Below are 22,449 nucleotides of genomic sequence, written 5' to 3' on the forward strand. Positions count from 1 at the left end.
CGAATCAGAAGACGTTTTACCGTCGACACGTGAGCTGGGAAGCAATACAAAAATTAATGTAAAGACTAGCTACTTTCTTACATTCATGAAGAGACTTCCTCTCACGACGATCATTATGCACATAATGCAGACAAATTCATACATAACGCTTTGTCGGCATCCATAAAGAATCTAGAAAGTGTAATTATAAGTTGACGCAAGTAGTAGTCTTATACACGTAGTTTCTATACTAGTATAAGAATCTGAATGATCTAATTTCAACGTCTATGAGTGAGCAACAATCTGACAGTATACCTGGTGATTCGGACTAGGAGCTGCAAACAGATTTTATGAACCATTCAAAAATGAGGAGTGCAATACATAAATCATGATGCGCTACAGCACGCAATGTGTTCGTTGTTTTCCGTTGCACGAGAATGGTCTCACGTAAGTCTTGACTGACGGCAGTGCCAGTCACCTAGCTTTTAGGTACGAATAGCATTCAAGAGTGTATAAATGAATTCGCAGACGGAGGATTGATCTGATTAGAAGTTACGTGCTAAAGGCTAAAGTTAGTGCCGCTATCTAGCATGAACAATCAACAGAATAATTTTTTGAATGTGGTGCGGTGGTATTTATTCTGGAAACTCATCATCCATGCAAATTTTTGTTGATTAACCCTGGACGTCGGCTTTGAACTATTCTGAACATACATTTAGATTATAAAAAATAGTTTACAATAGGTGATGAACGTGACAATCAGGAACAGACATTAAATCGGGAACGGAAACAGAGGGAATAGTAAAAAAGCTACCGCTGCTGAAATACGAATAGTATGCAGCTTCACATTAAATTGAGTTTGTGGCATGATGGCAGTGAAGTGGAAGAAAATAACTTATACTAAATATTAGATGCTAATAATAACACAGGATATGGTTTAATACAACCACACGTTAAATATGCAACACTTCACACTCAATACAAAATGTAGACAACGTGGAACGAGACCGAGTCAAAGATCGTGTAAGTTGTATAGATTTCTGCCCATACTGGCTGGCATTTGTACATTTCTCGATATTGACAAATGATCAAATTTGAGGTCAAAATGAATTAGTAAATTTATGCAGCTGTGAGTCCGCTAACGATGCTCGTTGCTTTTGGGGAGAATTTTAATAAGAATTGATAGCAGATGGTAAAAACGAGCTCGGCGTATCTTATCACTATCAAGTCTTTTTTTATCGCTTTTCATAAACTTTTATGCGATCCCATTCCTTCAGTGCTTACTTTAGATTGTATAGATTTCTGCCCATACTGGCATTTGTACATTTCTCGATTTTGACAAATCAAATTTGAGGTGAAAATGAATTAGTAAATTTACGCAGCTATGAGCCAGCAAACGATGCTTGTTGCTTTTGGGAAGAATTTTAAAAAGAATTGATAGCAGATGGTAAAAGCGAGCTCGGCGTATCTTATCGCTATCAAGTCTTTTTTTTTATCGCTTTTCATAAACTTTTATGCGATCCCATTCCTTCAGTGCTTACTTTAGGGTTATATTACAGACTACTATTTTCGCCTACAATTTTAACAACGAATTAAAACTACAAAACGATTTTTTGAAGTGCAAGCACATTCCTAAATTCTTTATTATTTCGATGAAAACTGAGTTCAAAGTGCAAAGAAATGTGCCAGCAACATTTCTCATAATTTTGATATTCACATATTAATGATAATAATAAATTTTCTTCCAGCCAATATTGAATTTATGATGATAATTTACAATTTACACGTGAATGTTCACAGAAATTTAAACGCAATGAACGAGTGACAGTCAGACATTAAGTAAGCCTTTAAAAAAAATAATTGGGGAAGCATCAAGAAATTAATTATTGGAATGATTATTATGTTATCAACATTTTTTTACGAAATAAATCCTAGAAAACCGAATTTTTTCCGAAAAATATTATGTAAAACATTTTTAACGGAACTAGCATGTCAAAAATTCCATGAAGAAACCCTAAATTGGCAATGCTAGGAGACTAACTAGTTTGAACTTAATGAAGATGATCTACTCCATTAATTCACACTCAGTCATACGATGAACATAGAAGCTAATAAACCAGGGCATATTTACTACCGGAGCACAATGAAATGGATGTGTACCGAAAACCAGGAGTTTGATGAACATCGAACTCCTGCCACTATTAAACAACAACGATTTCACAGCTGTAATTTACAACAAGCTTATATGACAACAAAACACACTGCTTTGACAACAGCCATCAATCTTAGAAACTTAAGCAATGATTCATTCTAATGTTATTTGGTTTTTGTAAGAATCTGTTTGGTCAGATTGTCGCCGGTTTGGGTTCTCAGAGATGGACTAGAAATCTTAGAGGGAAACGAAGGCAATGGAATGACGGGAGCCTTTAGAATAACGGGGGAATTTTTATCGTTCTGGTTCACTTTAGAGTTTGGACCGTTTGATAAGCCCTGGGATTGACCACCAAGTGAAGGTGATTTAATTGGTAAATTAACAGAACATTTCGATTGACTGCTGGGAGAGGAACTTTTAGACGAGGTACTTGAATTTGATGTAGTAGAACCACTTCTAGGTTGAGCATGGCTTGGAAAACTTCTTGTCAAAGAACAGACAACGGAGTTTTTGAGCACAGTAAGGGCAGTATTTTTGCTGGGTAAACCGTTGACTATAGAAGGAGGTTTGATTGACGAGTTGGTACTGGCATTTGAGGAACTACAAGACGCTTTGTGTGAAGCGTTAGAGCTATTCCGCGCAACACTGTTACGAGAAATGGTTGATGAATTTGTACTAGAAGAAGTCTTAAGTGAAGAAGCTACCACAGAACTATAAGAGAGCTTATCAATAGATGTGCTAATACTACAGATACTGGTGGCAGTGGTAGGCAACACAGCTTTAGTTGATGTACTTGAAGCAGAGGTAGGAGCTTTGGTAGAAGTTGCAGCCACATTTTTCCCAACTGAAGGTAAATAAGAGCCATCCGAACTTGCGCCATTTGTGGAGCCTGATGACTTAGTAGGAGCCTCGAAGTGGCTGTCTGCAAGCAAGGCGCGAGCAGCAGAGGAAACGGCAGATGAATCAGAAGATAAATTACTGACAGAGGCTTTTATGGCAGACCGAGGCGACGTATAAGCCTTTAAACCAACTCTTCTTTGGCGTGTCCAATGTTTCGATAACTCCAAATGGAGTCCTTTTTCCTGCATTCTGGAAAACGAGATATGGTCGGAATGATGGCACACCGAAATTTGTTTCCTAGTTTCTACCGTTAAATACGGCGCATATCTCAAGCAAAATGAAAAACTAGACATGACCCACAATCACACACTTTCAAAACAGATCTCAATAAGATCACGAACCTCGGTCATAAGAACACTAGATATCTTGAAGGTCACTACCTTCTCTTACCCATGGTTGAACTAATATAAGGTTGACCCATCAGAAGCTCATTTTTGCGGATGTAGTTCGTAGTTCGTTGTTCGCCTGTGACGTCACTGATCTCAGTGACGTCACAGGCATTAACCAATCACCGAAATGCGATCAAACCAGTCAACCAATCCGTCATGGGAATGACGGATTTGTTTACTTTTCTTGATCTACGTGACGTAACAAGAAAGCTGAACTGAAAGACGGAACATCTCGTGGGTCAACCTAATATAGTTCAACCATGATCTTACCCATCACATATACATAACTGGCGAGTATTACTTACAGATTTTGGAGCTGGCGGATATTGTTATAGACGGCACCGGCTCCCATGACTCCGAAATCGTAGAGGGACACGAGATGCAGTAAATAATTCCGGTACAGGTTACGTCTGATCACCTCCTCTCCGTGCGCGTCAACGAACATCGAGCAAGCAATAGGCAGCTGACAGTCGCCTACGAAGCTGAAATGAATGATAGGAAACTGTCACTACCATTGAAGTTGGAAACTGTCACTATCATTGAAGTTGGAAACTGTCACTATCATTGAAGTTGGAAACTATCACTATCATTGAAGTTGGAAACTATCACCATTATTGAAGTTGGAAACTATCACTATCATTAAAGTTGGGAACTATCACTATCATTGAAGTTGGAAACTGTCACTATCATTGAAGTCGCAAGAATACATTAAAAAAAAAATAATTACATGGTTATTAGAAAAGCTTGTTTCCTCTAATCTTGCAAGTCATGAGCTTGACCTATAATTTTCAGACAAAAAAAAAGGAAACTATCTAGAAAAATTCCAGTTAGTGTTTGGTCTCAATAAATGTATGAATATTGGGAATTCAGATTTCACTAGAAATGAAAATTGTCACTAATTGAAAAAGGTACAAAAATGAATGGAAAATAAAGCTCGTCACTACGTAGCATAATCCAGCTACAGGCACACAAAACTAAATGTACCAAATTGTTATGTGAATTACTTGTGTTTCATGACATGCACGTTCCAGAGCTTCATGATTTCCTTCTCTCCGTCGTTGACATCGGAGAAATCGTCTATCATGGAGACGGTCTTGATACGCATCCACTGACTGTCATGTTCTCCCTCGCTGTCTTCGTCCAGCTCGTGGGGGCCAATAGGTCGGCACGACATCGTGTGATGGTACAACCTGTAAACCCACAACTTGCTAAGTCGCTAAAGGTAATAAAAATAACATTCATGGCATGATCAAACTTACATTGCACTCAAACTTGCCAAAATAATAGCGGAAAGTAAATCGTACAGACAGGCTAGGAGTGCGCAACGCAAATTTTTTGCAAGCCAGGGCTGAATTCCCGAAGTAATTTATCGATTGCTCAGCCGAGATGTGTGGGTGAAAATACACCTGCTTACTATTTTAATGTAAGCATGATGTTGACATCATTTGCAAAAGGGAGGGTTACATGCGAATTATAAAAAAAGTGAGGCACGATAACAATATCTGGGTGAAAATATGTTCATTATATTAAATTATAAGTTAGGTTAGGTTAGATGAATATAAGGTAATATTATTTGCGTGCGGGAGTTTCACGTGTGGATTGTTAAAAAGTGCACAGTCTGGGAGCGATATATATGAGACAGTCTGGCAGCGTGTATGCGGCACTAACCTGTTATGGCCAAGAATATAAGAGCGCGGTAGGTCGTAGTCCACGTGGTCCTGCTCGAGGAACTCAGACAACGAAGGCTTGCTACGTCGCGGACGACACACCAGCAGAGCGGTCGTAGGGGCGCGGCGACAAGGACCTGCAGAAACGCAAATGATGAGGTAAGAACCCCAGGATAGTGGGGGTTCTAACCTAACCCAGAGGGTTCTTCAGAATAATGGGGTTCTTACCTAATCAAGAGAGTTTTTAATAATGGGCTTCTTACCTAATTCAGAGAGTTCTTCAGAATAGTGGGGTTCTTACCTAAACTAGAGGGTTTTTAATAATGGGCTTCTTACCTAACTCAGAGGCTTATTCAGAACAGTGGGGTTCTTACCTAACCCACAGGGTTTTTAATAATGTGCTTCTTACCTAATTCAGAGAGTTCTTCAGAATAGTGGGGTTCTTACTTAACCCAGAGGCTTATTTAAAATAATCAGGTTCTTACCTAATCCAGAGGCTTATTCAGAACAGTGGGGTTCTTACCTAACCCATATACCGTATTTCTTCAAAATAATCTCATGTATGCAATTCAGATAAGAGATGAAACAGGTACAAATTGCAGAGTGCACTTTTACAAACTTGGTAGCATTCAAGATAATTTAGGTCCAATCAGAAATAATTCAAACTAAAAAATTCCCAAAATTCAGTTGGACTGATTAGTTCAAGTTGACGGATGACATTGAAGAACTAAGAAATCAATTAAAAACGCTCACCACAGCATAGTTTTCATCTTGACACATGGAAGAAGGCTGGGGAGATAAAAATCCTGTGCTGGGCTGGGACATAAAACCAACACAAACCTGTGCGTGAGAAACACACTCCGCCACCACCACCCGAGAGCGCCACAAGGTCTTGAGGGTTGCCAGCGTACGAGCCATCATAGCAATCATTCAGGGACACGTCGATGCGAGCACCCTTTGGATGTGGCTGCAAAACAATAACTTTGAAAATCACAACATGAACAAAAAGTCATACATCAATTCATAGAGAAAGAACATACAACAGTGGAAACATATTGATGGAGTACCACCTATAGGTCACAATTTTTACCACTAGTGGTATGCTCACCACACGTTGAGAACCACTGCCAAAATCGGACTTCGTATAATATAAGGTATTAAAAATATATGCATTTGTTGACACTAGCTTGTGACATGAGAAGCAGCTACCAAGCGAGAAACGGCCATCTTATTGCCCTTTGATAAATAAAACAAGAACCTAACAAATTTCAATCAATTCTCAAAAGTGGATAGATACTCACCAAGTAAGTAAAAGTGAAGCGAGCATGACAGAGTTTGAGATGCTTAAGTAAGCAATAAAGAGCAAGGCAGTTGATGGAACACCAAGGGCAGTGAAAGTCTCGCCTCGCTTCAGTTTGTTGACGTCCATTGTTGTTGTAAACAAACTGGTAGAGCACCAGCTGAGGTGCTTCAGGGCTGCTCACGCCTGCAACAACAAAGATTAATACAGTAATAACGAATTAGACTAAACAACGCACGCAAGGCTTTTGCGCCTTGTGTATGTTAAGTTTTGAGCTTGGTGGCCCCACAGGTTCCTTAGGCTTGACAGTCCCACAGCTTTTGCCAAGTTCGTAACTCTAATGCCCGTAGTTTCATTTTTATATCTGCCTGTCACCACAGCAGAAGAAGTGAACAATTCAAATGTCAGTGTTAATTTAATCCTTAGTTATAATAGCTCACTAACCTTGAGGTTTAGGTTTTGTTGCCTTGTCATTTTCAAGTAGGACTGAGAGCGGCTGTTTGGGGCGAATAAGCGTCTTGAACATCGCGCTCAGGCTAGTTCCACTTGATTGCAGGCGTGAGTGACCATTAGTGTGGCCTGTAACTGCCGTGCATGTTCCAATTCCACCACCTGTTGCAGGTAAAGGCAGTATTACAGAAATGATTAACTTAATATGTTGGTGGTTCATACAATATGCAAAGAATACACACGTAAGGTCTAGAAAATTTACTCACAACGTATCTCAAAGAGCACGTCATATTGTTAAACATTTGACTCCTGTTGATTAGACAAATGCTTTCAGTTAAATATTCTGACAGATAGATAGTAAATGATAATAGTTCATTTACATACCAGGTTCATGAGACCACGCGAGGCGGAAGTGCAAGGTTGGTCCAGAGTTCTGGAAATCAGAGATATTTGCTGCTTCCACTTTGAGGTCTTCAGTCGACTCCCAGGTTGAGTTTTTGCGTGGGCTTGAAGAAATTGTCTTGCCAGCAGTTGCTGCACAGTAACATGATTGATAAATATTTTAAAGGGCAAGAACAAAAATTGAATCGTGGAGCATAAACTTTGAAATGACGAGTGTACAACAGTAAGATTATTTATTGTTTATTATCATACATAATGCTTGCTTATGGTAATTGAGAACTTTTTTGAAAAATCAAATGACCTAATTCTCTATTATAGTAAACTGAAAACAATTTGCGTCATGGGACGAAGATTATGATTAGAAGGGGCATTATTTTGGTACCAAACTCTAAGGAAATTTAATGATTTTAATTTTATAAAAATTCAATTTGGCAATCTATTATTACATTGTCAAAGAGTGGCGTTGAATAATATGAAAAGCCGAAACCACTAACATGATGCAGGACGAGCGCGTGGTTTGAACAGAAAATGGACAATATACAAGACCCTAACCATTAACGGGCTGCAGGACGAGCTCGTAAGAGCCAGCCTGGAGCTGACACCGTCCATGTCTGTCATAGACGACAAGCTCAGCTTTGTAGCAAGTCACGTTGTCACTGGTAGTGTCTGAAGACGACCCGCCACCACTGCTGTGCTCTGATCCACTGTCTGCAGTCGCGCTGCTTCCGCGGCTTAACCGCCGACGTTTAGAAGCTGGTTCACATACTGAGAAAAAATATATTTTTACCATTAATTAAAAAAACAACCTCTTAAGTGGTTTGAAACGTTCAGTATGGCTTTAATTTTATAACTAATCCTTCCCCTGTCTTGCAAGTGATGGCAAGAAAAAGAGATGATAATCTCAAAAATATTTTACCGGTCAGAATTAAATCGGTAAGCCTCAAACTGGGGCAATAGGATAAATTTTGCTCTAATTGTATCAATACTTTCTTTCCTGTCTTAAAAGCAATGGTAATGAATGATATTTTTACAAATATGTTGATATGCCATTCAATTTCAATTTAATGGCAATTTTGTTGATATGCCATAAATATTGCCATATCCAACACAAACATCTTTCATTTAAAATCGTCACTATTCACTGGACAATTTCTATTACAATTATAACTTCCACCAGAAGATACAGCTGAAAAACTATAGAATGCATGTGATTAAACATACATTTTTTGCTCAAAAGGAAAGTGAATAATATTACTGAATTGTTAAAAAAAATGAAGTATGAACATTTTGTTCAGCATTTTCAAACATAAAATAGGGCTTGAACTCTCTGAAAAAATAATGCTAATAAATCATTTACACAAGGAACAACAAAGAAACACTAACTATTCTCCTGGTCATGCACAAGCTCAATTTTGAACTGAAGAACGGATGATTTGTTCTGGTGGCCATTAAGCGTGCCAAATGTATTTGTGGGGATGGAGACTAGAGGCTCCTTGGTGCTGGCTCCATCTGAACTGTGCTGGTGGTTGTTAACTTGCAGGGAGGCTGGAGGTTGCCAAGCAACCAGGCTTCCCATAGGCGGGTTGATGCTGATGTCATGGCTCCCAACACATGTCTGGTAGTTGAAGGTAATGTTATTTAAAAAAGAATATAGAGCATGAAAATACTAAATGAATAAAATGCAATACAGTTTAATAAGAGGTTATAAGATGCTATTTAAAAAAGATTACAGATTATCAAGAAAATGCAGCCTGGTTGAATATTCATAGTATGTATCAGTTGAAATAAATTCATATCATCATCTAAGCTCAGGGTTGTTTAGCAACATTGTTATTGGATAAAATGAATTAGTGTTTTAATAATTATTGCTAATTTGCATTATCTTTATCCATACTTACTTCACATCAATCCTTATTATGTATGAGTTAAAATAATGATTTGAAGCTATCTAAATTTCATACGTACTACTAATAAATTTGAAGTGAAACTAATCCATAAATGCACTTACATTTACCTAATTTAAAGGTAGCTCATAGTTCACTTTACAAATGAACCAACCTGAGTTATTGGTGCAGACGATTCTTTACGCTTCTTGTGGGAAATTTTGACAACATCTACTTTCAAGTGGGCACGGTCACCTTCTCCTTCAGCTGACACAAAAAGATACAACATCTCTGATACAATCTAGAATAATTGAAACAATAAGTCAAAATAAAATAGACTCAAATTATATGCAGAACAATGAATCACTAAAATTAACACAACATTAGCATGCTAGTTTTACTATTTAGGCCTCAGTATATTTTACTATTTAGGTAAAGCAAAAAAAAAAATAATAATTCAAATATAAATAATAAAACATTAAGATAATAATCTCACTTTTCTTGTCAAAAAATCCAATAAAGGCAAGGTTAAGAAAACTTCCAGGATGATTGGACTGGGACTCATTTTGCTGCTTTTCAAGCTGCAATGGAAGACAATACTGTTAGAAATATTCACATTTATATTTGAATCTAATTTAACAAAACAAGTTACCAGATTAATAGAAATCCACATCAGTATTTCCTTTTACCATTTCAAACTATAAAGCAGACTAGAATTCATAAACAATTCAAACTATCCTAGCTATAAAGCCTACTGGTGAGAATAAGATTTATTACAGGTAAACACTTCAATTGATCAAAGACCATTTTTTAAAGCAGCCTGAACACATACCTTGTGAACGAGGGAATCAACTTTGAAGGTGGATCTATTTTTGTGGTTACGGCTCATTCGATTTTTCATGTAGTACAAACTTCGGTGAAGAAAAATAGGCTGCAAAGAGATAATATCCATAAGTTACATATATAACAGAAAGAACCTACAAACATATACTAGAAATGTATAAATTGCACATTTACAACTACTTGTTTGCAACAACAAAAAACATCGACAATATAACTTATCAACAAAAATTATGCTATTACTTAGAAACAAAATTTAATGCATTAGATATCTGCAGGGTTCATACCAGTATTTAGAAAAAAAAAATCCAAGACTTTTCCATGACACTTCATGACCTTCACTATAATTTTCAAAGACTTGTACATATACAACATATTTAGCATGACTGAAAGACTAACCATGCATATTCTATCAACTCCTACAGTTGATAAATAGCAAACGTGTAAATGCATAGCTCTTCATGCTCTTCAAAGATGGCATGGCTCTTCAATGCTGCTTCCCCCATATTTGACGCATCAAAGTCTTTCGAGCACAATGTACATATCGCCATACCTTCATGCATTGGATGGCGAGCAAGCCAGTCACGATAAGCTTCTATTCTTAACCGCAAGTCATGAAATTTACACTTTCCAGGCATGGTGATGTAGATATTGCATTCTGAAGATGGAATGCTGCCACTGCAGATCAAAAAGTTGTCACATATTACTGAGCTCACGTGATTGGAGAGCCAATCAGAACGAACGAAACAAGCGAGTATGGCACAGTCTCTTGCTTCATGCGTGCCAATCACAACACAGGAAACAAGAGACTGCACAAACAGTTTAACACATGCAGCACAGAAAAACACTTCATTTTTAGCGCATTTTCTCATTTATGGAAAAAATGCACTATTGTGCTCACCATGTCTGTCTGTCTGTCCTCAAGTTTTTGTTGACGAGAAAATGCGCTCTCTGTCACTCACTGCAGTGAGTACTGAGTTATATTTTTTCTTCTTTAATTTGCAAATACCATGACTTTCCATAACCTGAAATGAAATACAATGACTTTCCAGGCCTGGAAAATGAAAAATCAAATTCCATGACTTTCTAGGTTTTCCATGACCAGTATGAACCCTGTATCTGGCAAGCTTTGATAATTTTTATAATACCAAGCAAAGATTATCAATTATAAATAAACCAAGCAAATTAAGATTATCATAGTAAAAATAAAAGGCTTGACATGCTTCATCCAGTATCTCCAGGCCTTTGTGCATTACAATCATACAATGTCATTAGTCATTTAATGCCAAAAAATAGACTTTGAAAAGAATGCTCAAATGATGCACTATTAATTCATTAGTACAGTGCTGTAATAGCAGCAAAGACAGTCATTTGCAAAGATGCACAAGACAGTATTAGATGGAAAGATTTGCCATGTTATGAAATGTTCTATGAACACTTAAAGCAGACAACTGAAATCTTAGATTAGACTGTAAATCAAGCCTCAGGTTAGTTGGCTGCCAAAGCATCACTTCTTACCATACTAGAACTGAATCAACTTACTGTAGGCTGAGAAACACTTACACTAACAATATTGCGAGTTCTCAGGTATCTGTAGATCTGAGTAGGCTCTGAAAATAAATTATAAATACAATTAGAAATTTTTCAAATAGGTCATTGTATATGCTCTGTATATGCTCTTTGATCTCATCAGTTCATTTAGTCATTTTTAATGTATTTAATTAAGATCTTTGCTGAATGCTTGGTTTATCTCTATAAAACATCAAAATACACAGGAAACATTGTTAGTGATTATACCAATGTTAACATGAAGACACTTTTGCTATTAGAGGGGATTTAAATATTTATTTTCTTCATGTTAGGCAAAATAATGAACCATATATAATGGAAGTTATAGAGCTCATATTCAGTGGTTCACAAACGTTTTTACCAAGTATCCATGATTTACGAACATGTAACACTTGGCATAACACTCCTTTCACAATGGTTGGCTTTATTGTCATATATAATTACAATGAATTTAAAATCTGTATTTTGGCTCAATTAAGTTGTGTAGTTAACTTCAATAAAAAGTTGTATGGCTTGCAAATATTTCACTAACATAACTTTTAAATTGGACAGTTCCAAAGATCACAGCCACCCTAAACATTTGCATTGATAGTCTCATTGTTGCAACCATGTTGAATCATGATGCAGAAAGTCATGAATGGAAAGATCCTACTTTTTACTGAAATTTTGAGGCACCACAGTTACATTTTAATTAATTTGGAATCTTGCAGCTCAATTATAAACTTTTGTTAACAATTAGATTGAAGATAATTCATATAGTTAGAATCTGGCAGCTCCTAAAATGGCAGGAAAGCTTTATTTGCACCTTGGAAAGTAGATATATTGCACCTCTGCTGAAAGAGAATTAATATCTGATGATCTTTGGCAGCCCCTCTGCATTAAAATAGTTTTAGAAGATGTTGTCAACAAAATTCTTCATATACAAATCCTTACACATATTTTTGGCACAAATTTTTGAAGGTATTGGTAGTTAAGGCCATAAATGTTTAATAATTCTGGTAAAATTATGGGCTGAGAAATTGGATTTCAGGACAAACATGGAGTTTGTCATTTCAGGTAGCTTGCCAACAACAATATATAAAGTGACTGGGAAAGTGACTGGGGTGACTTTGGCCACTGGGGTGACTTAGGCCAACATTTATTATTTTGTTTTGCTACCATTTGCTGCTGTTGTAGGTGTGGCCAAAGTCACCCACTTGACAGTAGCTATCTTACAACAAGGAGGGACTCTTGGAATGGTGGAGGTGGTTCATATACTTAAGATAAATCTAGCCTGATTACATGATTAGTTTTAAAATATGAGCAGTATAAAAAATATAAATATAGTTTCAGATAGGTATTTAAATCCAATATGATACACATTCTCATATTACTTCTCTTGAATTCCATATGGGAATAAATGAGTGAAAATTAATTATTTAAAAATTGCAAAAAATATAATTTCTCTAATGAATATTCTATTTTCAAAAAAATAAGCTGCAAGACTCCAAAGTCACTTAAAATTCATGTCACATTGAGCCACAAAATTTCTGTAGCTAATGTATGAAAATTCCACACTTGATCACAGAGTGCATACCGGTATTTATAAAAAAAATTCCACGACTTTTCCATGACCGGGTTCTAGTAATCTTTGAATGTTAACTGAAAAGAGAGTAGCTGGCGCAGCAGAACCAAACTTTGCCAGAACATGTACAAGATGTGTATCAAACCTATGCATCCACTTGTAATATTCATTTCATCTTAATTTTATTATGAATCCAATTTTCTCCACTGGTTCAAAATGGAACCACTTAGCATTAATGGGTTAACACACGCAGCACAGAAAAGCACTTTTTTTACAACACTTCTCTCTAACTCCACTTCTTGTTTGTTTGTCTGTCTGCTACAAATCTTATAATCAATATTTAACACACTTCTAGCTGTCCAATCGTTCTGAAATTTTGCACACTTGTGTAAAGTTTGAAAATGGAGACAATGCATGAATTAATTGACATTTGCCAGAATAAACAATTTTAAAAATTATTGTTTTTTTCTGATATTCAAATCTAATAATCAATATTTGACACACTTCAACCTGCCCAATCAATCTGACATTTTGCAAACTTGCGTAAAGTTGGAGACAATGCATGAATCAATTGACAGAGTAAATAAATTTGAAAATCCAGAAAAGTTTTATATATTAAAAAATTTGAAAATAAAATTAGAAATTCATTTAAATGTGTAACAAAAAAAGACATTGGATTCTTTGGAACCGTAAGTGTTGTCTTTAAAAGTAGTTTTTAAATGCATATATTTCATTTATTTGCAAATTCCATGACTTTCCATAACCTGAAATGAAATCCAATGACTTTTGAAATGAATGAAATGAAATGAAAAACTAAATTCCCTGACTTTCCAGGTTTTCCATGACTGGTACGCACCCTGGGATCATAATGTAGTCCTAGCCAGCCCAGCTGAGTAGGGTAAACACGCCATATTCCGACACCTCAAGGATGTAGCAAGAAATAAATGGCTATAAATAGATCACCACATGCGCAACTTGAGTTCCGATTGGTTTACGTCACTCTCAAAACACTTCACTATGCGCCAGCAGTGATGAAACATCACAAACTGTTGCCAATTTACCATATTTATTTACAAGCCTTTAGAATTCAATCTACAAAATTGCTGAATTCCAACACTGTGTGACTAAATGCGGCATATTGTGAGACTAATTCCGACAGCGCATCAAAATCACAACTCGTAATTCTGACACCTTGTGTTGGAATACAACACCCTGTGTGACAGTGTGTGTCGTAATCCCAACACCCTGTGTCGAAATTAGTTTTTATGTGTCTAAAACCATCTCTTAAATCAATCATCTATTAATTTATTTACCACTTAAAATCAGCAAATACAAGTATACTTAAAGAATTCCTAACATATTCACAGACTTATTCAAAGTCTCAAACCATAATATTCTTTCTACACAAACAGTTTATCACTAGTAAAGCAAGGTCAACTATCAACTTTCATAAGTGTTTTGATGTTCTCACTAAGCTGACTTGGACTTTTGCTCTGTGGATCTCAACATTTTCTGCTAGACCTTGTGTTTTGCGGAAATATTGCGCACAATAGTATGATGTCACTATTTCAACCATCTAGGGTAAACGCACCATATTCCAACACTGTGGGTAATTCCGGCACTTCGCAACTTTTTCCTTTATATTACGCTTTGTCTTAGTTCCACACATGCGTAGATGGTTGAAATAGTGATGTCATACTATTGCGTGCAATATTTCCGCAAAACCCTAGGTCTGGCAGGAAAATGTTAGGATCCGCAGAGCAAAAGTCCACGTCACCCAGTGAGAACATCAAAAAACGTGTGAAAGTTTATAGTTGACCTTGCTCTACCAAATAGTGAAAAACTGATTGTGTAGAAAGAATATTATGGTTTGAGACTTTTAAATAAGTCTGTGAATAAATTAAGAATCCTTTAAGTATACTTGTATTTGCTGATTTTAAGTGGTAAATAAATTAATAGATGATTAATTTAAGAGACAGTTTTAGACACATAAAAACTAATTCCAACACATCTTGGAATTAGACACACACAGCTTGTTCCAAGCTGTGTCATATTCCGACACAGCTCACACAGGGTGTTGGAATTACAAATTACGATTTTGAAGCGCTGTCGGAATTACTCTCACAATATGTCGCATTCAGTCACACATGTGTCAGAATTCAGCAATTTTGTAGATTTGAATTCAACAGGTTTTTAAATTAATATGGCAACAGTTTGTCACATTTCATCATCGCTGGTGCGTAGTGTGGCGTTTTGAGAGTGACGTAAACCAATCAGAACGCAAGTTGGGCATACGGTGATCTATTTATAGCCATTTATTTCTTGCTAAATCCTTAAGGTGTTGGAATTTTTGTGTGTTTACCCTATGCATGCGTGGAACTAAGACCAAGCTTAATATAAAGGAAAAAGTTGAGAGGTGTCGGAATTACCCTCAGTGTTGGGATATGGTGCGTTTACCCTACTCACTTGGTCAACTCAGCCTGATAGTGGTAAAGCAGAGTTTTTTAGACTCTCCATCAAGTTCATTTTTGAGTCTTATAAGTAGACCAGTAAAGTATCCAGGATACCAGCATTATCATACATAAGAAATTGGTTTAAATCTTGGGTAAATAAGGAAATTGAAAATGAACCAATTCTAAAAAATCTCTGGTTTCACTATGGCCACATAGACGCTTAGTGGCAATCCAGATTCCAGATGTTTTTAGAATCAATTTATTTTTAATTTCCTCATTTACTCCAGGGTGCAGAAGGCGGAAGCAGCATTGCCAATATATGGGTTTTTAAGCCCAAAGCATCGCCGACCATTTTCAAGATGCGCCGCCGGATAATTTTTAATGAATAGCCATTTACGCTGAGTAATGAAAAACTATTTACAAGCGTCAAGCCACAAACTTATTTACAAGGTTGCATGCATGTGTTACCGCAAATAACTAATTTTTTGCTAAAAACAGTCCAATTGTACAGCAAGTGTCAACTGGACATGTGATGATGCACTATGCAGTCTGACTGCTCTAATATGACCACAACTATGATTTTGTTTACATTTTTTTTTGGCGGGAACTCATCGCAACCAATTTCCAGTCAAGCTTTACTGCATCCTGATCCAACCAACGTACCAGAAACCTTATTTTTTTCTAAATAGTAGGCCGAAGACTGACAAATATATTAAATGCAACAATTTCAATCTAAATGTGTCGGCAAGATCTTCTGAAGGTGTAAATTTTGCTACTGAAGCATCGCCAAATATCTTGCAATATTCATCCACTCTCTGCACAGTGGCATTTACTCAGCATTTAAGCCAATATGAATATCTTATGTGTGATAATGCTGGATTGCAGGTATTTATGATACTTTGCTGGTCCACTTAGGGTAAACGCGGTATATTCCGACACAGCTGGAAAGGTGACGGAATTACCTACGATGTCGGAATATACCACGTTTACCCTACTATAGGACTCAAAAATGAGCTTGATGAAGATTCTAAAAAACTCTGCATTGCCACTAAGGCTAAGGGTCCACTTTCACATCATTCAAATTTCCGAATACCTAGCTAGGCCTAGCCTAGCCTACATAAAATAATCCTAAATACCTAATCATACTGGTTTTTTACTCTTCCTTATTTGTGGGCTTGATTAAGCCTAAGTCATTTAAAACCAATAATAAAATTAAAAACTTACTTTCAAATGCTTGAAGGAACAATTCATGATCAGCCTGCATATCTTGATAAGATTTATCAGAGCTGTGGTTATCTTTCTTCCGATGAGCCATTTTACCACGGACCGATTCAACCATTATAACCGAGCTAAGTTTCAAATGTAAAAGGCTATACTTCCATATTGATTATTTAGAAAAGACGCAAATAGGCTTCAGGCCCTTATGAATAAGGCTTAACGTATACAAATGAGAACATTCACTTGATACCTAGTAGACAACTTTAACAGTAGGTACACCATCGCCAGTAGGCAATATGGTTTCTTGACCGAGTCTATATATTTAGGTGAAAGGAATGAATGAATTAAAAACTGTACAGAAATAAGCGTATTTTAATTGTGAAATATATCAATCACAGTTTTAAAATTTGTTCGACGTGATAAGTAGATTAGAAAAATTTCACGCTTTCGTTGAGCACTTCTTCCGCCACCCGGACATTGCGAGGGGCGGGTGAAGAAACAAACTGGAAGGAGAATTCCTAAGGGAGTTAAAGTTTTACATTGCACTTTAGGCGAAATTTCCCACAACATAGATTAAAACAATTGAAATTTACAAAAATTCGAATGAAATCACGAATGAACCACTCATCAAGAATAAATAGGATAATTATGCTTGAAACTGTTGAATTTCAAAGATAGTTATATTCGATTAATCCACAACTTGTGATTGCACTATACGGCGAGTAATCTTAGTTGTGACCGTAATTTATAGATGGCGGGAAATTCATATAACCACTATAAATAATCGAATAACTCTGGCATAAAGAAAAACATGAAATGTCATATGTCTAGTATATCTTTGATACACTGTTTGAGAGAATCAATTTGTGTGTAATAGTGAGCAAATACATATCATATAATTTGTGTCCATTATTTTAACCCAGCAACAACTGTGGGCTATAGGTAGTTTGTTACGAGTTATGGGCCAAAAAAAAAATCCATAAACTTATAGTTTAATAATTTTATCTTAAATTTGAACTAAAAACGTTAGGAATTCGCAAATTCTTTTCTTCTATGTTCAATTATGTGAATACGTCTACTCGATTGGGCTGCATCCGCTGAAATGTCGATTCGATTCGACGTATTCTCAGTGACTCTAGGGTAAGAAATATAAATTTTGAAGCATTCTGCATTGCATTATCAAAAAGTACAAATGTATTTACATGATGCATTAGATAAAATTTAGTGGGGACGAAAAATCAAGGTTATAGCAATTTCTGTCAGTTAAATTCATTCCAGTCAAATTTATGAGAACGCCTAATAATATTACATTTTTCTTTATTGATTTTTCACTAAAGACTGCTTTTAACCTCATATATCTATAATATATTATTTAGATAATGAATTTTACTAACGAAATCATTTCATCTGAAATACCGCCCGAAAGAAATATATTTATATGGACAAACTCCCAATTTCTTATGTTCTTCTAAAGACTAGCTGGCAACTTCAGGGCCACGCATGTTTAGGTATAAAATGGGTCGATGGTCAGTGTGCATCTTTAGAGTTGGGCTTGCTCTGTCGTAGTGTGGTGTGATAAATTTCAGGCATCCTCTCGTGCATCAACCAAAAATGTGTGGTAAGTTACCCTCAACTAATACACTTTCAGTGCTTTTCAGTCCCACTGCCATGGTCGTTTACGTTGTTGAGGCTCTTTTCTATTCCATTTATTCTTATAATTTGGCTACAGTTATCGTATGGTTGTTGAGATCGTGTATACTCGCATAATCTCTGCATTTCGACACGTCGTAACTTCCTAGCATTATTTTCAGCTGATCACTGATAAAAGCTTTAGCAATATTATAATTTTGACTTTATTTTAAAATATTTATAACGAAATTAGGAAACTTTTTTTTTTCACTCGTACCTGCGAAAAGGCTGCGATTCATAAATGGTATCTATTTGAACAGTAAACTTTAGCTAACTAATAAGTACATTTTGTTCACAAACCCCTGAAACCAGGTTTTGTACATTTTCAAGACCAAATTAATAGATTAATGCTCGAAATAAAACATTTTACGCGGTTTCCTTTCCTCATGCACAGCCAAATATCACTGAAGCCGGTGTTGTGAACACAACAGCGCTCGCTGTTGCACACTCGCCGAATTAGTAAGGTGCAAGTGTTTGCCTTCATATTTGCCTGGCATGCCATCAATCGCAAGCACGACGTTGGCCGATAAATTTTCGTGGATTTATTTTCTTGAAACGATCAAGATTCAACTTAAAACTTTGTTTATCGGTCAAGATTTTTAATATGTAATCCTAGATAGTGGTCGTACTTAAATATAAACATTATTGGATAATTTAGTTATTTTAGTAGTAGGAGATACCGCGCTGTCTTGTTGATCATTGTCATGATTATGAATGCACTTCACAAACAGCAAACTGCGGTATAAAAAACTTGTTAACATTATCAATTTCTCACGAGCCCATCACACTTCCGTTTAGTTCCGTATTCGGTAGCCATGAAATATTCTAATTTTGATTTACCTTAAATATGTCCAACAATTAATAACAATTATTTCTTCTTCTTGCATGCAATTGAACCCTTAGCGATAATGGCTGAATTTATGTTTAAATGTTTAAACGCATAGCCTATGCGGCATAGGTATTAAAATTTTTCTATTTGGATAGCGGTACACAAAGTTCTATTGTTAGCTGATAAGCCTGATATAGACGTGAGTCGAATCATTCCAACTGGACGGGCAGATCAGGCCACACTACTAAAACTTCCTTGAGTACACGTAGCGGCCGATTTCTCGTCTGTGATTGGTGGGTTTACTTGAAAAGCCGTAAGTGATTGGCTGACGGAGTTACAAACTCTCAACTATTTTTGATAGTTCGGCCCCCTGGGCGACAGAGAAAGCTCAAGCAGAGAACACGGTTTCTCTGGCACGTTCTAATTGATGCTACTGACTGGAGTGCTCTTCTAGTGCTCTGCATCAGTTAGCATGCGCAGCTAAACTGACTTATCCTGGACAAACGCGACGAATAATGCATCGCAAAGTATAAATATAGATGAAATAGCGTCGTTGCTATTTTTCGAACGAAACGTATTCATAACATTTCAGACGTTGGTGCTGGTCTCTCTTGATCTGTTTCAGCTTCGTCCTACCTTAGAGAGATTTGTAATAACAATCAGAGCTTTGTCAAAGAGATGTTTGACTTTTGCCAATACTTCCCTCGTTAAGTTAAACGTGCAGTTTAATTTTATCCTACATATAATCGTTTTTAATAAGTATCCTGTTCTTTGCCTGTCTATGCACCTGGCGCTACGTCTCGTCACCACGAAATCTACCTAAGCTAGTAAATTAAATCTTCACATGAATCTGATTCAGTATTTTCGAAGGCTTATCAACAAAATGCAGCAATTATTTTATTTTCCTCTTTAACAACACGTAAGAGTTCTACTCCGCAGTCTCTTAACGCCATGTAGGATTTATCTATATAATCACAATGCTTCTGTTAACCTTCTATTGTTTGAATTGTTTTGCTTTGGAGTAATAACTATTCTTGAAAGCAGGCTATTTCTTGGCAACAGTAACCGGAAATTCTCTAGAAGTTCCTTTTGTGCAATTTAAAGCATTAAGTGCTATTCTCGGAAGATATTTTGTTCCCAAAGACTGCATTAAATAACTTTAGATTGGGGTAAATAAATAATTACAAATAAAATATTTTTTATCACTTAGCTCATAAATAACTGCGGGTCCTGTATGCGAGTTAGGGTTCATTGAATGTAATTATATACGTTATATACATCATTAAAGTAACAATATGAATTATTAGAACATAATTTCTCGCTTATTTCTTTACATTATCTATCTGTCTACATGACCATATAGTAGCATATGCATAGTTCATACATGTGCAGAGTTTGGCTTGTAATGCTGACTGCCTTGTTTATCTCGTATATCGCCGAGATTCCTGGTAATGAAGTATGTAGCAGCGTTACTTTTCTCATATCATGTTATGTTCGCAGAAAGATTCTGCTTGATAAAACTAAATAATATTATGACACCCTGGGTTCGTCTCTGATTAATGATTAACCACTCGTGACTGAAGATTATTTCATTTCTTGTTAAATACTTGAATAAAAGTTTACTATAGTGTGTATTGTACTACAACAACAAACCAAAGTCGTGCATTGGTTTTTTGCCAAGATTACATTAATTAGTTTGCAACAATTTAATGAAAGTCCATAACAATAATCTGGAATTAGTTTGCAAATAGTAGGGAAAATTGATCGATTGTTAAGGTGTTGTGTTGGAAAAGAATTAAACAGTTCTTCCGTTTTGCTGCTTAGGTACACGACTGTCAAGTGTTCGCGTTGATGTCACGAATGTTACTTGCCTATCCGCTTTCTGTTCACGCGTACTCTTTGATGAATTAAACTCTATATACCGCCTGACCTGAGTAACCGGAGCAATATTGTCACAAGCCTACTTCCCAAAAAGGATACGTTCTAGTGAGCGCAAAATGACTTGCACTGATGGTTGCCGCCACGTACGACAACTTTAAAATGTTCTCTGTTGCGCACAAACATTCTCAAGTTGCAACAAACAATAATTTATGTATAATTGTATGTTCCCGGAGAGTGACATTCGGCGGTAGAGGGTTAAGGGTTAAGATGTCGTCTAATGACATCGTGTATAGATTGATGTAATATATGAACAGAGCAAAACTGGCTCCTGAAAGTTTTTTTTTGTTCGCTTAGTAAATGGTAAGGTTAAAGTTGCGGCTAAAGAAGAATAACAAAATATTTTATCAGTTTTTCGCCTCTTTTTCTCCACGTACTGTCTAGCGCTCATGCAATGGGGCGTAGCAAAAAGAGAAACGAAAGTTTTTGACGCTGTGTATGTTGCCTAAAAATGTACATGTCGAAAGTATGCAGTTCTTATCTTCCGGTGAGCATGTGTCTGGTATTCATATCAAAGAAGGAGCGATAAGTTATGATCTTTAATTGTTATCTCAGCACTGACAGCTAAGGGATCATCTTGCTTGCGTCAGGACTGACCTTACATGTCAAACATTTCGTTCAACGACATGACAAATGCCACGAAATCTTACTAATTAGTCGTACCTCTAAAATACTACTTTCGTCTGAAGATTACGTCATTTTCTTGTCAATTTTGTAATGTCACCATTTAGATAATGAGTCGAAGCCATGTATATTCGTTATATACCCGTATATTTATCTAGATTATTGCGTTTATGAGAGAACTTTTCGACGTTCGGTATGGTTTGAAAATATTTCTAAAGCTAAAAATTATTTCTAAATTATTTCTATTTTTATCAAGTGTGGAGTGCTTACCTGAAAATTCTGCGAGCGTGCTGGCGGTTTGGTGAACGCAACACTTGCTCTTGCTCGGGACAGCGGCACACAGATGTCACCAGAGCCTTTCATGCTTGGAGTCATTAACACGTTGATTACGATTGCTTCATCTTGTAATATTATTTCATTTTTTGTACTGTTTTTAAGCAGGGTTGCCAGACGGTCATTTTTTCCGGACAAATTCCGTGATTTAGTTTTTCTCAATTGCATTGGCCGGCTAAAATTTATGATAGGGGTACTTCCTAATTAAATTTTAAATACTGCAAAAAAAGAAAATAAATGGAATTTTTATGGCGGAACCTACAAATAAAC

The 22,449-nt window shown here is 36.4% G+C and overlaps 2 protein-coding genes across 3 annotated transcripts in view; one reads left to right on the plus strand and one right to left on the minus strand.

Moving 5' to 3' along the window:
• Nucleotides 1-1,987: 1,987 nt before the first annotated feature.
• On the minus strand, nucleotides 1,988-17,148 carry LOC108669388 (polycomb protein suz12-A-like). Of its 2 annotated transcripts, none has more exons than XM_018156706.2 (15): nucleotides 16,773-17,148; nucleotides 11,526-11,572; nucleotides 9,955-10,053; nucleotides 9,619-9,703; nucleotides 9,298-9,389; nucleotides 8,623-8,854; nucleotides 7,792-8,004; nucleotides 7,222-7,371; nucleotides 6,832-6,999; nucleotides 6,389-6,573; nucleotides 5,928-6,054; nucleotides 5,089-5,224; nucleotides 4,425-4,610; nucleotides 3,726-3,902; nucleotides 1,988-3,220 (listed from the first exon to the last, which is right to left on the minus strand). In XM_018156706.2, exons 1-15 carry the CDS (start codon nucleotides 16,885-16,887, stop codon nucleotides 2,296-2,298), a joined length of 2,937 nt encoding a protein of 978 aa, XP_018012195.1. In that variant the 5' UTR covers nucleotides 16,888-17,148; the 3' UTR covers nucleotides 1,988-2,295. The 2 variants fall into 2 exon arrangements, with proteins under 2 accessions (XP_018012195.1, XP_018012194.1); XM_018156705.2 differs by having other exon boundaries at nucleotides 11,505-11,572.
• Nucleotides 17,149-18,294: 1,146 nt separating this feature from the next.
• LOC108669382 (glutamine--fructose-6-phosphate aminotransferase [isomerizing] 1) overlaps nucleotides 18,295-22,449 on the plus strand; it is a 29,581-nt gene continuing 25,426 nt past the window's right edge. The window contains exon 1 of the mRNA XM_047882700.1: nucleotides 18,295-18,384. Within this exon, the coding sequence (XP_047738656.1) occupies nucleotides 18,378-18,384 (7 nt within the window). The 5' untranslated portion in view covers nucleotides 18,295-18,377. The remainder of the gene's footprint in view (nucleotides 18,385-22,449) is intronic.

The sequence above is a fragment of the Hyalella azteca genome, unplaced genomic scaffold (assembly GCF_000764305.2).
Source record: "Hyalella azteca isolate HAZT.00-mixed unplaced genomic scaffold, Hazt_2.0.2 contig1487, whole genome shotgun sequence".
Lineage (NCBI taxonomy): Eukaryota > Metazoa > Arthropoda > Malacostraca > Amphipoda > Hyalellidae > Hyalella > Hyalella azteca.

Bases quoted from the DNA above. Each gene is read 5' to 3' on its own strand.
- LOC108669388 (XM_018156705.2), bottom strand. From the start codon at position 16,887: ATGGTTGAATCGGTCCGTGGTAAAATGGCTCATCGGAAGAAAGATAAC. The intron at 7,372-7,791 runs GTTAGGGTCTTG...GTTACTGTGCAG, and splicing joins CGTCCTGCAGCCCGTTAATG to CAACTGCTGGCAAGACAATT. The intron at 6,055-6,388 runs GTGAGTATCTAT...ATTGTTTTGCAG, and splicing joins GCTTCACTTTTACTTACTTG to CCACATCCAAAGGGTGCTCG.